Genomic DNA, 16,443 nt, shown 5'->3' on the forward strand with positions numbered 1-16,443 from the left:
GGTTGAATACCTTTCTCACTACCATAGTAGTAGTAGAATGTCTGGTTGAATACCTTTCTCACTACCGTAGTAGTAGAATGTCTGGTTGAATATCTTTATCACTACCGTAGTAGTAGAATGTCTGGTTGAATACCTTTCTCACTACCGTAGTAGTAGAATGTCTGGTTGAATACCTTTCTCACTACCGTAGTAGTAGAATGTCTGGTTGAATATCTTTATCACTACCATAGTAGTAGAATGTCTGGTTGAATACCTTTCTCACTACCGTAGTAGTAGAATGTCTGGTTGAATACCTTTATCACTACCATAGTAGTAGAATGTCTGGTTGAATACCTTTCTCACTACCATAGTAGTAGAATGTCTGGTTGAATATCTTTATCACTACCGTAGTAGTAGAATGTCTGGTTGAATACCTTTATCACTACCATAGTAGTAGAATGTCTGGTTGAATACCTTTATCACTACCATAGTAGTAGAATGTCTGGTTGAATACCTTTCTCACTACCATAGTAGTAGAATGTCTGGTTGAATACCTTTCTCACTACCGTAGTAGTAGAATGTCTGGTTGAATATCTTTATCACTACCATAGTAGTAGAATGTCTGGTTGAATACCTTTCTCACTACCGTAGTAGTAGAATGTCTGGTTGAATACCTTTCTCACTACCATAGTAGTAGAATGTCTGGTTGAATACCTTTCTCACTACCATAGTAGTAGAATGTCTGGTTGAATACCTTTCTCACTACCGTAGTAGTAGAATGTCTGGTTGAATACCTTTCTCACTACCATAGTAGTAGAATGTCTGGTTGAATACCTTTCTCACTACCGTAGTAGTAGAATGTCTGGTTGAATATCTTTATCACTACCATAGTAGTAGAATGTCTGGTTGAATACCTTTCTCACTACCGTAGTAGTAGAATGTCTGGTTGAATACCTTTATCACTACCATAGTAGTAGAATGTCTGGTTGAATACCTTTCTCACTACCATAGTAGTAGAATGTCTGGTTGAATATCTTTATCACTACCGTAGTAGTAGAATGTCTGGTTGAATACCTTTATCACTACCATAGTAGTAGAATGTCTGGTTGAATACCTTTATCACTACCATAGTAGTAGAATGTCTGGTTGAATACCTTTCTCACTACCATAGTAGTAGAATGTCTGGTTGAATACCTTTCTCACTACCGTAGTAGTAGAATGTCTGGTTGAATACCTTTCTCACTACCGTAGTAGTAGAATGTCTGGTTGAATACCTTTCTCACTACCATAGTAGTAGAATGTCTGGTTGAATACCTTTCTTACTACCGTAGTAGTAGAATGTCTGGTTGAATACCTCTCACTACCGTAGTAGTAGAATGTCTGGTTGAATATCTTTATCACTACCGTAGTAGTAGAATGTCTGGTTGAATACCTTTCTCACTACCGTAGTAGTAGTATGTCTGGTTGAATACCTTTCTCACTACCATAGTAGTAGAATGTCTGGTTGAATACCTTTCTCACTACCGTAGTAGTAGTATGTCTGGTTGAATACCTTTCTCACTACCGTAGTAGTAGTATGTCTGGTTGAATACCTTTATCACTACCGTAGTAGTAGAATGTCTGGTTGAACACCTTTCTCACTACCGTAGTAGAATGTCTGGTTGAATACCTTTCTCACTACCGTAGTAGTAGAATGTCTGGTTGAATACCTTTCTCACTACCATAGTAGTAGAATGTCTGGTTGAATATCTTTATCACTACCGTAGTAGTAGAATGTCTGGTTGAATACCTTTCTCACTACCGTAGTAGTAGAATGTCTGGTTGAATACCTTTCTCACTACCATAGTAGTAGAATGTCTGGTTGAATACCTTTCTCACTACCATAGTAGTAGAATGTCTGGTTGAATACCTTTCTCACTACCATAGTAGTAGAATGTCTGGTTGAATACCTTTCTCACTACCATAGTAGTAGAATGTCTGGTTGAACACCTTTATCACTACCATAGTAGTAGAATGTCTGGTTGAATACCTTTCTCACTACCGTAGTAGTAGAATGTCTGGTTGAATACCTTTATCACTACCATAGTAGTAGTATGTCTGGTTGAATACCTTTCTCACTACCGTAGTAGTAGAATGTCTGGTTGAATACCTTTATCACTACCGTAGTAGTAGAATGTCTGGTTGAATACCTTTCTCACTACCATAGTAGTAGAATGTCTGGTTGAATACCTTTCTCACTACCGTAGTAGTAGAATGTCTGGTTGAATACCTTTCTCACTACCATAGTAGTAGAATGTCTGGTTGAATACCTTTATCACTACCGTAGTAGTAGAATGTCTGGTTGCTCAAAGCGCACCATCTCTTCTGCCACTCTGTGCCAAAGAAGCTGTGATCTGTGGAAGACAATGGGAACATCACCATCAACATAGTCATACAATCCAGAATCTGGAGACTCATAAACAGTGTTGTTTCCCCAAAAGTCCCAGAGTATGTGTCGTGTATGTTAGTAAAGACACCAATGTCATATATATAACCAATATATGTGTATATATATATTAATATATGCATGTCTATGGAAGAACCCCACCCTTCCTGCGTTTCTCCAGGTGTCCGGCCTTGAAGACAGACGGGAGGTCCTGAGCCGCCACGGCTAGAGACTGCTGAGCACCTATAGGCAGAGAGACAACGATGCAAGTCTATCAGCCTTCTAGCAACCTTCTTTACGTTCTCATCATTTAGATCAATGACTATGGCTAAGCTGATTGGACAACTGTTACTTTGGAAAAACAGGAAATAGTACAGTTTTGCTTTGTCTTTTCTTGCTCCCGAAAATCAAGAAGACCTACTACACAGTCCCCGATTCCAATGAATCTCACAGTGAAAATGCACCCGTACAATGTCCAAAAAGAGGGTAACACACATCTTTGCTTATTTGGTTTGTCATCAATTGGGTCGATATAGAAGTTAAGCATCTCTTAGTGCAGAAGAGAACAATATTTTGCAGCCAACTAGTGCAACTTCAATGCACATGTTCAACTCTCTGTGTCAAAGTTGCTCCGAGTGAAAGAGGGGCCATAAAACTGGCAGCTGTTTAAAGGCCAATAAAACCCAGACCCCTTACCCTTTCACAAGGTTTATCTTGATACTCTATTAACCCAAACCAAATACACAAACGCTGTGTAGGTTACTGTTATGGGAGAAAGACTACTGTATACATAGGCATGCCTTTTCTTGGACTGTAGTAGAAATGTAAAGTGGTGACTGTAAACCTCTTGACTGCCACTCTGCGAGGTTCCAGGATGTGAGTAATAAACTATGCTCCCTCTCTCTGTCATGAGGGGCCAACCCACAGCTGTGCCCTTCAAATTGCTTCCAAAGTCAGTTGCCAAGTTACAACTGGAATGTCAGTGGTCTCACAATCTCCTTCACTTCAGCTTTCTCTCTCGCTCACACACAGACTTGGTGAGAGTGAGATAACCACAAACAGTACATGGACAAAAGTATGTAGACACCTGCTCATCAAACATCTCATTCCAAAAGCAGGGGCATTAATATGGAGTTGGCCCCCCTTTGACTGCTATACCAGCCTCCACTCTTCTGGGAAGGCTTACCACTAGATGTTGGAACATTGCTGCAGGGACTTGCTTCCATTCAGCCACAAGAACATTAGTGAGGTCGGGCACTGATGTTGAACAATTAGGCCTGGCTCGCAGTCGGTATTCCAATTCATCCCAAAGGTGTTCGATGAGCTTGAGGTCAGGGCTCTGTGCAGGCCAGCCAAGTTCTTCCACACGGATCTCGACAAACCATTTCTGTATGGACCTCACTTTGTGCACAGGGGCATTGTCATGCTGAAACAGGAAAGGGTCTCCCCAAACTGTTGCTACAAAGTTGGAAGTACAGAAATGTCTAGAATGTCTCAACCAGCTTCATGAGGTAGTCACCTGGAATGCATTTCAACAAGTGTTCAGCATGTGTGTGAACTCCACCAAGTTTGTTGGAAAAGCATTCCAGGTGAAGCTGGTTGAGAGAATGCCAAGAGTGTGCAAAGCTGTAATCAAGGCAAAGGGTGGCTACTTTGAAGAATCTCAAATATATTTAGATTTGTTTAACACTTTTTTGATTGCTACATGATTCTATGTGTGTTATTTCATAGTTTAGATGTCTTCACTATTATTTTATAGTAGAAAATAGTAAAAAATAAAGAAAAACCCTTGAATGAGTAGCTGTGTCCAAACTTTTGACTGGTACAGTATGTATGCAAGTTTGTAGATTGTATCAGTCTGGGTCCGTTCAATTTCAATTAAATTCAGTCAATTCAGGGTATAAACTGAAATTCTAGCTCATTCCAATTGTTTTCTTACAGAGAAGCATGAACACGCCCTCGTGCTGAGCCTGGTCTACGCCCTCGTGCTGAGCCTGGTCTACGCCCTCGTGCTGAGCCTGGTCTACGCCCTCGTGCTGAGCCTGGTCTAAAACCCTCGTGCTGACCCTGGTCTACGCCCTCGTGCTGAGCCTGGTCTACGCCCTCGTGCTGAGCCTGGTCTACGCCCTCGTGCTGAGCCTGGTCTACGCCCTCGTGCTGAGCCTGGTCTACGCCCTCGTGCTGAGCCTGGTCTACGCCCTCGTGCTGAGCCTGGTCTACGCCCTCGTGCTGAGCCTGGTCTACGCCCTCGTGCTGAGCCTGGTCTACGCCCTCGTGCTGAGCCTGGTCTACGCCCTCGTGCTGAGCCTGGTCTACGCCCTCGTGCTGACCCTGGTATAAACCATCGTGTTGACCCTGGTATAAACCCTCGTGTTGACCCTGGTATAAACCCTCGTGTTGACCCTGGTATAAACCCTCGTGTTGACCCTGGTATAAACCCTCGTGTTGACCCTGGTATAAACCCTCGTGTTGACCCTGGTATAAACCCTCGTGTTAACCCTGGTATAAACCCTCGTGTTAACCCTGGTATAAACCCTCGTGTTAACCCAGGTACAAGTGTTTGTGACGTACCTTCACAGGTCTCATCCTCCTTATCTGTGCGTTCTGAATGCAGTGACCCTCCATCATTGTTGCTGTCCTCCACTTCATCCTCTTCTGAGTCCTCTGCATCTCCTGGTTCAAAACGGTAGTTGTTGATGTATTACAGTAAGACCCATGCATGTCCCAAATGGACAACTATTCTCTACAAACACTCAAACTGGACACTTATCTCAATCTCTTCATTCAAAGACTCAATCATGGACACTCTCACTGACAGTTGTGGCTGCTTTGTGTGATGTATTATTGTCTCTACCTTCTTGCCCTTAATGCTGCTGCCATGTTGTGTTGCTACCATGTTGTTGTTATGTTGTGTTGCTACCATGCTGTGTTGCTACCAAATATAGAGCACTACATTTGACCAGGGCCCATAGGGGGGAGGGGGGGGTATAATCTGTGGAACATTCCAACTGGAATCTGCTCCAAAACCTTCAGAAATATCAAAGTTGCCAACAAACAACACATACAAAGTTGTATAGAGGCATAATAAGATACCGGGTAGGGAGTGGGCTATTTCATTACGTTTTTCAATCACCACGTTTATTCCCAAAAAATGTCTGTCCTCACTCTGGTAGCCTATGGACAAACATTAAGAATAAGCTATGTGGTGAGTTGATGCCTATTCGGCAGCTAGGTGAATTGATCATGTTACTTTGTATGCGTTGTTTGTTGGCAACCTTGTACTTACAAAGTTTTTGGAACAGATTCCTGTTGGAACGTTCCACAAATTATACCCACCCGGAGTAAGGTGCCTTTTTTTAACACATCGACATCAAGCACACTGAGTAAAAACATACGATTCTCGTTGAACTCTTGAGGGTATCTGTAAAACACAAGAAGGAAGAAGGAAACGATATATCGCCATAGTACAACTGCAAAACAGCTATAGACAGAGTTATATTATTTAACTAACGAGCTGTTGCAAAACCACAAAGTATTTATGATAGGTCCTGCTGGAGTCTAAACATACCCAGATTTGACCTCTTTGATCCGCTTTATGAAGGCTTCTCTTTTCTCCTTTGCCTTCTTACTCAAATTCTCTCCTTTCAGACCATCGAAGAGGAAATCTTCAAGATCTTAAAAGGAGAAGAAATGTGAAGGCAAAGTTTCAGGTCATGTGATCACAATAATCAACCAGAATCATGCAGCCCATTCCCAAATATTTAATAGAGTTCTCAACTATACTCTAAATATTGAAAATAATTCCCCGTTTTTAGGATACATTTCTAACTTTTACACACGACAAAAAAAGGTCAATTTTTATCCAACTTTTACACATGAAAATAGTGTCCTTTTTTGTTTTGGTATAATTGCTTTGGAGCGATAACCAAACACTTCGGATGCAAACGTGCGTACAATAGGTTGCCTGCCTACTAATTTCAATACTGCCAACTAATAAAGGAATCATATTAGTTACAACTCAAGGGTGCACCTGTTTGTTTGTGGCAATCGTCTCTATGGTGGGAAGACCTCTGCCATCCATATTGCAGTGAGACAGACACTTACTTCCTCTTTTTCAAAACAGTTATAAAATGTTTTTGGAAAACTTTACGTTTGACAACGATAGGATAGAAATCCATTACCCTAACACGTCGATTAATAATATATAATATAAATACCTGAAATAAGCGTCGTTAACTCCTCCGGAATTGACCGCATAGCTTTACAGAGTCAAAAATCCAGCCAGGGTAGACTGAGAAACTCAGTTAATACGGAAACTCTGGAGGGCTGAGAGATACGGAAGTTACCGTAAAGTTCACTAATCAAATACAATGACCACTGGCTACAGTGCAGTGACACTTTTCAAATGTAGACCGCGGGCCGTATCCTTCCTCTCTTGTTGCACCTGCACCGCCATCGCGTTTAACCTGCCCGCGCGGTACCTGCACGCACGCCCAATAGTATTGCATAGAATGCGTTTTTCACACTGAACAAAAATATAAACGCAACATGTGACGTGTTGTTATGTTTCACTATATTGGATGACTCCAATATATTGGTATCACTCTGCGGCGGAGGGATACATCCGAGGTGAAGATTTACACATTTACTCCGGTGTACACCTGTGTCAAGGCTGGGGTCCGCCCTTATATATAGACCCCATGGCCGCGGCACAGACGTTCTCTTTCATTTTCTCGGCGGATGTCCGTATGGGTTGATGTACAAACTTTCTGAAGTTCGCTTGGTAAGTCACTGGTAAGTGTAATAGCTTGCGTGGAAGTATACTCACTGTCTGTTTGCAGCCTGGAGCAGCTGGTCACGTGGCCAGCCCCTCTTCAGTGCTCTACTCGCTGCGCTTGGTTGACCTGTATCTTCCGCCCGTGGTTTGTCTTGCTTATGTTTAGTTAGAGTTACGCTATGACTCAGTGTGCATCCATTAATATATTGGTGGCTCTTGCTGCCACAGACTGTATTTACCTTACACATATTGCCGACTGGCTTGTTCTGTGTGTGTTGTGAATTGCTTTAATTACCCTGCAGGTTTTTTTTCTTCATTCCCTTGCAGAATGTAAGAGTATCATGGTGGGCTTCCACTATGTAGAGACATTAATTTTGGAGTTCCTTAACAGAGTTACTCCATATGGTGCTTTTTGTTTTCTGCTTGGATATTAAACCGGCTAGGTAATATTGCAGTTGGCGTAAAAAACAAAACAACCCATAAATCAAATCCATTACCTGGTTGCTGTTTCTTTTTTGTCTGCCTGTTTTTCCCAAACGGGTCTTCCCTGTTTTCTGCAGAGGTACTGGGTCATTTATCCCTCCAGGTTCCTATTCCTCCAAGCGGGTTACGACATAGCTCTCCCAGGGCGTCGGACCCCTGCTCCGTGGCCCTGTTAGCTTGGCTTAGCTTATGGCTTCCCTTTGTGACAGGTGTGATGGTGGCATCATGGTGATCTGCATACCTCGTATGCACTGCCTGGGTTTGAGCCACACGGAGAGGGTGGTGACGTGCCCTACTGGATGCCTGTTTTGTGTGGTGTTCTCAGAACGCCTGTGCCTGGTGTGATTGGGGGCCATGCGCGAGTGTGTCGGCCAGGCTGAGGCGGGCTCCTTCCCCAGGAGTGGTGTGCCAGCGAGCCGTTAGTCCCTCTACTAGGCCCGGTACCCCTCCCAGGAAGTGTGGCCGGAGCCAGGCAGAGCCCATCTGCTGCCAGTCCTGGACGGGGGCAGAGTCAGACCGCTGGGACCACCTTGAACGGAGGGCGCATGCCCTGCGTCAGGAGGTTGATGGCTTCGATGGCAATGACAGCTGTTCCCTGTTGTCCAGTGATAGGCTGTTCCTGGGTGACGGTGCTGGCACTGTTCACCACCGACGCTACGAGCCTGACAGGCCATCAGAAGCCGGCAGTGGGGTTTCATTGCCCCCAGCGACTAGAGAGGCTATGAGGGGCCTACTCACTCGGGTAGCCACTGCACTGGACATCAAACTGGTGGACAGTGATCACTCAATCTGTCCCCATCTCTGCTGAGTTCTGCAAGGCCTTGCAGGAGAGCTGGGCCTGTGCCATGGTCCTCCCAGACCGGGAGAATATAGGGCGGAACCCGCGACTGAAGCTGGGACCCCCCGGAGTCTTTGAGGACTTGTAAGCCACATATGGCTCCCTTTGCTCTCTTGGCCGCCTTACCAATGCGGCCATGCTGCAGGCCTACCTGCAGACTCTATTGCCCCGGCTGCAGGAGGGCACAGAGGAGCTCCTCCGGGAAGTGATGGAGGTGTCTCGCCTGCTTTCCCTGCTCCAGAAGGATGTGGCCCGCTCCAACGGACAGGCCATGGCACAGGTGGTTACCTCCCGGCTCCATCTCTGGCTGGTCCAATCCGGTCTGCCAGCTGCTCTCCAGAGCACATTTGCCACTCTCCCAATCACCCCAGGGCTGACTTTTGGCCCAGGGGTTAATGACATTCTGGAGCAGACTGATGCGGTTCATAGGGACCGGGAGACCCTGAGACGTTCATGCCACCTCCTCAGGCTCCGGGTCCAAGGCAGACGGACCATCGCCACCCACCTGAGCCAAACAACGGTGGGGTCCCTCTCCTGCCCCATCTCCTCATGCTGTGGGATGACCGCAGGGAAGGGCACAGTGTGTGGTGGAGCAACAACCTGTCAACCGTCACCGCCATAGGGACATGCCTGGGGGACCCAGGTGCTCGGGGCGCCAGAGGCGCCGCCGGCCTCATCTCCAGGTCTCAAAGGGCAAGGTGGGAGGAGTGTGTGGAGTCCCCACGGGTGTTGTCCACAATGCTTCAGGGGTACCGACTCCAATTCCAGTTGCCGGCCCCCTTCCTTCAGGGGCCTTCGTGTCACCGCGGTGGCCGACCAGGACCCAGGTCCTGTCAGACATGCTCCTGTAAACAACAAGAGTCGTCTGACGCCCACCCAGAGGGTGGCCTTCATTGGCATGGAACTGGACTCAGTCCTCATGACCGCACACTTGCCCACGAGAAGGGTTCAGGTGATCTTGCCTTGACCACTCTCGACAGGGGCGGGTGGTATCCCTGCCAACGCCTGTTGGGATTGCTGACATCGGCCTCGTTGTTGATTCCCCTGGGCCTGCGCCATCTCCTGCCTCTTCACCGGTGGTTCAACTCCCACCGGCTGCACCCGGGGGCACCAGTCACCACCAGCTGAGGGTGATGGCACAGTGCCTCAGGGCATTGTTGAGGTGGAGCTGTCGCTCCTTTCTCTCAGGTGAGGTGGAGATGCTGATGATGTGCCACCAGGAGCTGGTCAGCACAGACGCCTCCCAGATCGGCTGGGGGGGTGTGACCAAGGGCAGGTCGGCCAGCGGCTGTTGGCTACCCCCTTAGAGCGGGAAGGCACATCAATACACTAGAGCTCCGAGCTGTACTGCTGGCCCTGCAGTCTTTCCTTCCACATCTGAAAGGAAGACATGTCCTGGTGAGAATGGACAACACCACAGTGGTGGCCTATATAAACCATCAGGGTGGACTGAGGTCCTACAGCCTCCATTTTATGGCATGGGACCTCCTTCTCTGGGGTCAGGGACGTCTAGTGTCTCTACTCGCAGAGCACTTACCTGGCATCCTGAATGTGGCAGCGGATATGCTCTCGAGGGAGGCCGCCTACATTCTCCCCCCCAACCCAAGTTCGGGAGGCTGCGGGTGGACCTGTTTGCCTACCTGGACAATATACACTGCCCTCTGTGGTACTCCATGTCATCGCCACCAGGGCCTCTGGCTTGTATGCTCTGGCTCATGATTGGCTAGGGCTGGAGCTTTAAGCATTCCCCCCTTTTTTTCCCTGATCCAGGCTGTGCTGGACAGGACCAGGATGGCAGCGCATTGTCTGCTTCTGGTGGCCCCATAGTGGCCCCAACGGGTGGCCCCGTTCCTGTTGTCTGGGACACCTTGGCAACTTCCCCTGAGACCGGACCTGCTGTCTCAGGCCGGGGGAACTCTGTGGCATCCAAGGCCGCACCGCCTCTGCACCAATGGTCCATGTTGGGACTACAGGATAACGAACACCATGCAGCGCACAAGGGCACCGGCTACAACCGCGGCATACCAGTTGCACTGGTAGTTCTGCTCTTGGTACACTGGTATTGAGGTTGTGCCTGAGTCATGCGGGGTGCAGTATGTCCTCCAATACCTGCAGTCTCGCTTGGATGAGGGCTTGGCAGCCTCTACACTGAGATGTATTTGGCTGCTATATCTGCCTGCCATGTGGGGTGGATGGACAGCCAGTGGGGCGCCATCCCTTGGTCTCCAGGTTTATGAAGGGGGTTCGTCGCCTGCGTCCAGCTAGGTCCCGCTCAATGGCGAGCTGGGATCTGGATGTGGTCTTGGCAGCTTTGGCAAAGCCGCCTTTCGAACCGTTGGCGTCTGCTTCCCTCCAACACCTCCTCTATGATGGTGGCTTTCTTGGTAGGGATTACTTCCATGAAGAGGGTGGGTGACCTCCATGATCTTTCAATAAGTTCTGAGTGCTACCGGATGGACCTGGGGGGGTTGAGTATATCGCTCCGCCCCAACCCGTCATTCCTCCTGAAGGTTCTGTCAGACAGGCAGGTCGGCCAGCGGCTGTTGGCTACCCCCTTAGAGCGGCAGGCACATCAATACACTAGAGCTCCGAGCTGTACTGCTGGCCCTGCAGTCTTTCCTTCCACATCTGAAAGGAAGACATGTCCTGGTGAGAATGGACAATGCCACAGTGGTGGTCTACATCAACCATCAGGGTGGACTGAGGTCCTACCGCCTCCATTTTATGGCACGGGACCTCCTTCTCTGGGGTCAGGGACGTCTAGTGTCTCTACTCGCAGAGCACTTACCTGGCATCCTGAATGTGGCAGCGGATATGCTCTCGAGGGAGGGCGCCTACACTGGAGCCTACATTCTCCCCCCCACCCCCCAGGTGATGCAGCACCTGTGGGACAAGTTTGGGAGGGTGCAGGTGGACCTGTTTGCCTACCTGGACAATATACACTGCCCTCTGTGGTACTCCATGTCAGAGCCACCAGGGCCTCTGGCTTGTATGCTCTGGCTCATGATTGGCTAGGGCTGGAGCTTTAAGCATTCCCCCCTTTTTTCCCTGATCCAGGCTGTGCTGGACAGGACCAGGATGGCAGCGCATCGTCTGCTTCTGGTGGCCCCATAGTAACCCAGATGACCCTGGTTCAGCCTTCTCCTGTTCCTGTTGTCTGGGACACCTTGGCAACTTCCCCTGAGACCGGACCTGCTGTCTCAGGCCGGGGGAACTCTGTGGCATCCAAGGCCGCACCGCCTCCGCACCAATGGTCCATGTTGGGACTACAGGATAATGAACACCATGCAGAGCACAAGGACACTGGCTACAACCGCGGCATACCAGTTGCGCTGGCAGTTCTGCTCTTGGTACACTGGTATTGAGGTTGTGCCTGAGTCATGCGGGGTACAGTATGTCCTCCAATACCTGCAGTCTCGCTTGGATGAGGGCTTGGCAGCCTCTACACTGAGAGGGTATTTGGCTGCTATATCTGCCTGCCATGTGGGGTGGATGGACAGGCCAGTGGGGTGCCATCCCTTGGTCTCCAGGTTTATGAAGGGGGTTCGTCGCCTGCGTCCAGCTAGGTCCCGCTCAATGGCGAGCTGGGATCTGGATGTGGTCTTGGCAGCTTTGGCAAAGCCGCCTTTCGAACCGTTGGCATCTGCTTCCCTGAAACACCTCTCTATGAAGGTGGCTTTCTTGGTAGCGATTACTTCCATGAAGAGGGTGGGTGACCTCCATGCTCTTTCAATAAGTTCTGAGTGCTACCGGATGGACCTGGGGGGTTGAGTATATCGCTCCGCCCCAACCCGTCATTCCTCCTGAAGGTTCTGTCAGACAGGCATGTGAACATCCCTTTCATCCTGACTGCTTCCACCCCCCAGCAGTGGCAGGGGGGTCTGGACCTCCCTCTGGCATGCTATTGCCTTGTTGGGTGTATTGACTGTCTATGTGGAGCGTAGGGTCCCTGCGTCTCGGTCCTGCGCTGGGACTTCACCGCTGGCTGGCCAGGTCCCTCTAGTACCGACTAAATCTGGTACGGGTATATAAACATATTGGAGTGATCCAAAATAGTTACGTACTGTAACCACGGTTCTGTGAGCTATATGGATCACTCCAATCCTCTACGGTGCTAGAGGGACCTCAAATTATGTAGAGAATATGTGTCGCGGCCATGGGGTCTATATATAGGGGCTGACCCCAGCCGTGACACAGGTGTACACGAGCAGAAGTCTGTAAATCCTCACCTCGGATGTATCCCTCCGCCTTGGAGTGATCCATATAGCTCACATAACCGTGGTTACAACCGTGGTTGATTAAGAGAATTATGTTCTCCAGGTACATAACCCAATTTAATTATATTACTCTGTCTGCAAACCAGAATTTGTAAGATCCTGGTTGAATGAAACAGACGGAGGCCCAGCTAAATAGTCAAAAAGGTTTATTCACAGAACGTTCTAAAGTCAATAATACAAAGCAATTCATTTTATACTGACTTCTCACGCCCACACATTCACACACACATGTCCTGCTACGCACACACCACCCAGCCGACAGAGATAGTGACCTTGTCCTTGAGACGTTCTCTCCCAAATCTCTAGTCAGGTCGGCACCAAGCTCAGACACAGTCTGTTTAAAATACCATAAAGACATATTGTTTTACCCTAATTCTGACTAGGACTACACATTTATTGATTATGATTTTATACATTCTAATCATTCAATTAAGACGGGTGAGAATTATCACATACGTAACATGGGAATGGATGTTACGTGAGCTGAAATATGCACAAAAAGCTTATTTCTCTAAAATTGTGCACAAATTTGTTTACATCCCTGTTAATTACCATTTGTCCTTTGCCAAGATAATCCATCCACCTGACGTGTGGCATATCAAGAAGCTGATTAAACAGCATGATCATTACAGATGTGCATCTTGTGCAATAAAAGGCCACTCTAAAATGTGCAGTTTTGTTACACAACACAATGCTACAGATGTCAAGTTTTGAGGAAGCGTGCAATTGGAATGCTGACTGCAGGAATGTTCACTAGAGCTGTTGCCAAAGAATGTAATGTTAATTTCTCTATCATAAACTGCCTCCAATGTCGTTTGACAGGATTTGGCGGTACGTCCAACCAGCCTCACAACCGCAGACCACGTGTAACCACGCCAACCTAGGACCTCCACATCCAGCTTCTTCACCTGCGGGATCGTCTGAGAAAAGCTCCCTGGACAGCTGATGAAACTGTGGGTTTTGCACTACCGGAGAATTTCTGCACAAACTGTCAGGAGCCGTCTCAGCTAAGCTCATCTGAATGCTTGTCTTCCTCACCAGGGTCTTGACCTGACTGCAGTTCGGCGTCCTAACTGACTTCAGTGAGCAAATGCTCACTTTCGATGGCCACTGGGACGCTGGAGAAGTGTGCTCTTCACGGATGATTCCTGGTTTCAACTGTGCTGGGCAGATGGCAGACCGCGTGTATGGCTTTGTGTGGGCGAGTGATTTGCTGATCTTGTTGTGAACAGAGTGCCCCATGGTGCCGGTGGGGTTATGGTATGGGCAGGCATAAGCCACGGACGATGAAAAACAATTGCATTTTATCAATGGCAATTTGAATGCACAGAGGTGCTGTGAAAAGATCCTGAGGCCCATTGTGGTGCCATTCATCCACCGCCATCACTTTGTTTCAGCATGATAACGCACGGCCCCATTTCGCACGGATCTGTACACAATTCCTGGAAGCTGAAAGTGTCCCAGTTATTCTATGGCCTGCATATTCACCAGACACATCACCCATTTTGAAAATGTTTGTGATGCTCTGGATCACTGTGTATGACAGCGTGTTCCAGATCCTGCCAACATCCAGCAACTTCGCACTGCCATTTGAAGAGGAGTGGGACAACATTCCACAGGCCACAATCAACAGCCTGAACAACTCTATGCGAAGGAGATGTCGCCCTGCATGAGGCATATGCTGGTGTAACAGTACTCTTCTTGCGTTGTGTACAATCAGTCATCGACACGGAACTCCAACATGTAGCACCAGTCACGTAGATTTATTCTGATAAGAACGACACAAAATTGCACGTCATGCAATGCACGTATCACCATCCAACTCTGCACTCACGCACTGTACAAAATCTATGAACCCCCCCACCAGACACAGTAAGTTACTAGCTAGTACTGGCGGGAATTCTCTACAACAAAATGCACAACAAATATTCTCCAAAAACCGCTGCATCTTATGTGTGATGTTCGAATAACATTTACAAACAATTTGATATAAATTGTACATTTAAATCATCACTTGAGAGTATAAAAATCACTTTTGATGTACAGTGCTTTGCAACCAACAACTTACCGCTGGTTTGGTGCTTGTTCACTGGGACGATTCTAACTGGAACATCCCCCCCTCGTAAGCAAGCTACGCAAACCAGCCAATAAGATGCCATGTTGAGTAGGTGAAGGCAAGACAAACTCAAACCAAAAACCCATTGGCTTAACAATAAAGTGGCAAGGGGAATCACCAATTTAACCCTGTTACACTGGTCACACCAGATACTGACTGGTTTTCTGATCCACACCCAATACCTATTTATTTAAGGTATCTGTGACCAACAGATGCATATCTGTTTCCCCAGTCATGTAAAATCCATAGATTATGGCCTATTGAATTTATTTCAATTGACTGATTTCCTTATATGACCTGTAACTCCGTAACATCTTTTAAACTGTTCCATGTTGCATTTTATATTTTTGTTCAGTGTAGTTTAGTTGCCTCCCTCTCTGGTTTATTTACGTGGCCCCCGTCACGCCACAGTTACAGCAACAATTATGTGAGTTATGGTAGGCAACCTATAATTAACGTACAGATTTCTATGTTCAGATCTTAAATGTAATGTGCTATTTGTAGTAAACACAGACAGCAAATGGCAGTTTTATTGAATCAGACTTGATCTCTTCCAATCAGGAGCATAGGCGCTAGAGCTGCTCTGAGTGTTGCTGAACAACAGATCTGTGGTGGCAGATCGTACCACACGTCAATGAATCCCACATATCACAGCTTCATAGATAATATCTCCCTCCCAAATGGCACCCTAGTCCTTATATAGTGCACTACTTTTTACTGGGACCCTATGGGTCCTTTGACTGGGGCCTAAAGTAGTGCACTATATAGTGAATAGGGTGCCATTTGGGATGAAGCACATGTAGGTGTGATAAGAATTCCTTGGATGGATGCCTGGTTTGTGCCAATGTGCACTGTTATTATGCAAGCACAGAGCCCTCTCTAAGAAAAAACAACTTCTACTCCTTTTGTGTGTTTAGGAAAGAGACCTGGGCATCATCAGTCAGTGTCAGTCTGTTGGGGAGGTTTGGGGCCATGGCAGGGTTGAGTGTCATTCAACTACCAGACACTGCACTCAAACGTGGTTCCTAAACCCACATGTTTTATGAGGGATCTCAGACTCAACTGGGTGTTTATTTCTCTGTTCTGTCCAAGCCTGGTATATCAAAATGTATTGTCCAATCAATTCCATGTACAGTACTGTCTGTCATCCATTGTGAATCAGTCGGGAGTTTGTGCTACATCTCAACGTGCCCTGTGTGTGTGTTACGTCTCAACTTGCCCTATGTGGGAGACAGTTGGGGCATGATGACGACGCTACAATACATGTTCAGGGAAGCATAGTACTCCTGTCCTCCTCTGCTGTCTTGTCTGTCTCTAAAACAACAGCCTATACCCCTGTATCTCCTGTACTGTAGCCTACACAGCAGGGGTTATTGTCACCATTCTATGAAGCTTGTTTATAACATTGTGTCAAACCGTGCCACCCAATTCTTGTTAAAGGCCTTTGAGTGAGGCAGAGCTTTCAGACAGTTTATATAGTGAGACAGGCAGTGATGACTGAACCTATCCAGCTGTCACCCCACCTTTTTTGGCTGCTTCTGAAATGCC

At 47.3% G+C, this 16,443-nt stretch overlaps 1 protein-coding gene and 1 long non-coding RNA gene across 4 annotated transcripts in view; one reads left to right on the top strand and one right to left on the bottom strand.

The window, feature by feature from the left end:
- The window catches only part of LOC110506322 (src kinase-associated phosphoprotein 2), a 17,763-nt gene extending 10,928 nt beyond the window's left edge, over positions 1 to 6,835 (bottom strand). For both annotated transcript variants that reach the window (XM_090220992.1, XM_090220994.1), the window contains exons 1-6: positions 6,622 to 6,835; positions 5,973 to 6,078; positions 5,800 to 5,825; positions 4,976 to 5,077; positions 2,567 to 2,647; positions 2,289 to 2,372 (exon numbers count right to left, since the gene is read on the bottom strand). In XM_090220992.1, coding sequence (XP_090077118.1) covers positions 2,289 to 2,372; positions 2,567 to 2,647; positions 4,976 to 5,077; positions 5,800 to 5,825; positions 5,973 to 6,078; positions 6,622 to 6,661 — 439 coding nt within the window. In that variant the 5' untranslated portion in view covers positions 6,662 to 6,835. The remainder of the gene's footprint in view (positions 1 to 2,288; positions 2,373 to 2,566; positions 2,648 to 4,975; positions 5,078 to 5,799; positions 5,826 to 5,972; positions 6,079 to 6,621) is intronic.
- Positions 6,785 to 15,416, top strand: LOC149984367 (uncharacterized). Of its 2 annotated transcripts, none has more exons than XR_016492020.1 (3): positions 6,785 to 7,198; positions 13,602 to 13,732; positions 13,821 to 15,416. It is a non-coding gene; the product is annotated as an uncharacterized LOC149984367 (long non-coding RNA). The 2 variants fall into 2 exon arrangements; XR_016492021.1 differs by having other exon boundaries at positions 6,785 to 7,187.
- Positions 15,417 to 16,443: the final 1,027 nt, after the last annotated feature.

The sequence above is a fragment of the Oncorhynchus mykiss genome, chromosome 3 (genome assembly GCF_057628025.1).
Source record: "Oncorhynchus mykiss isolate SJ-2025 chromosome 3, ASM5762802v1, whole genome shotgun sequence".
NCBI classification, from domain to species: domain Eukaryota; kingdom Metazoa; phylum Chordata; class Actinopteri; order Salmoniformes; family Salmonidae; genus Oncorhynchus; species Oncorhynchus mykiss.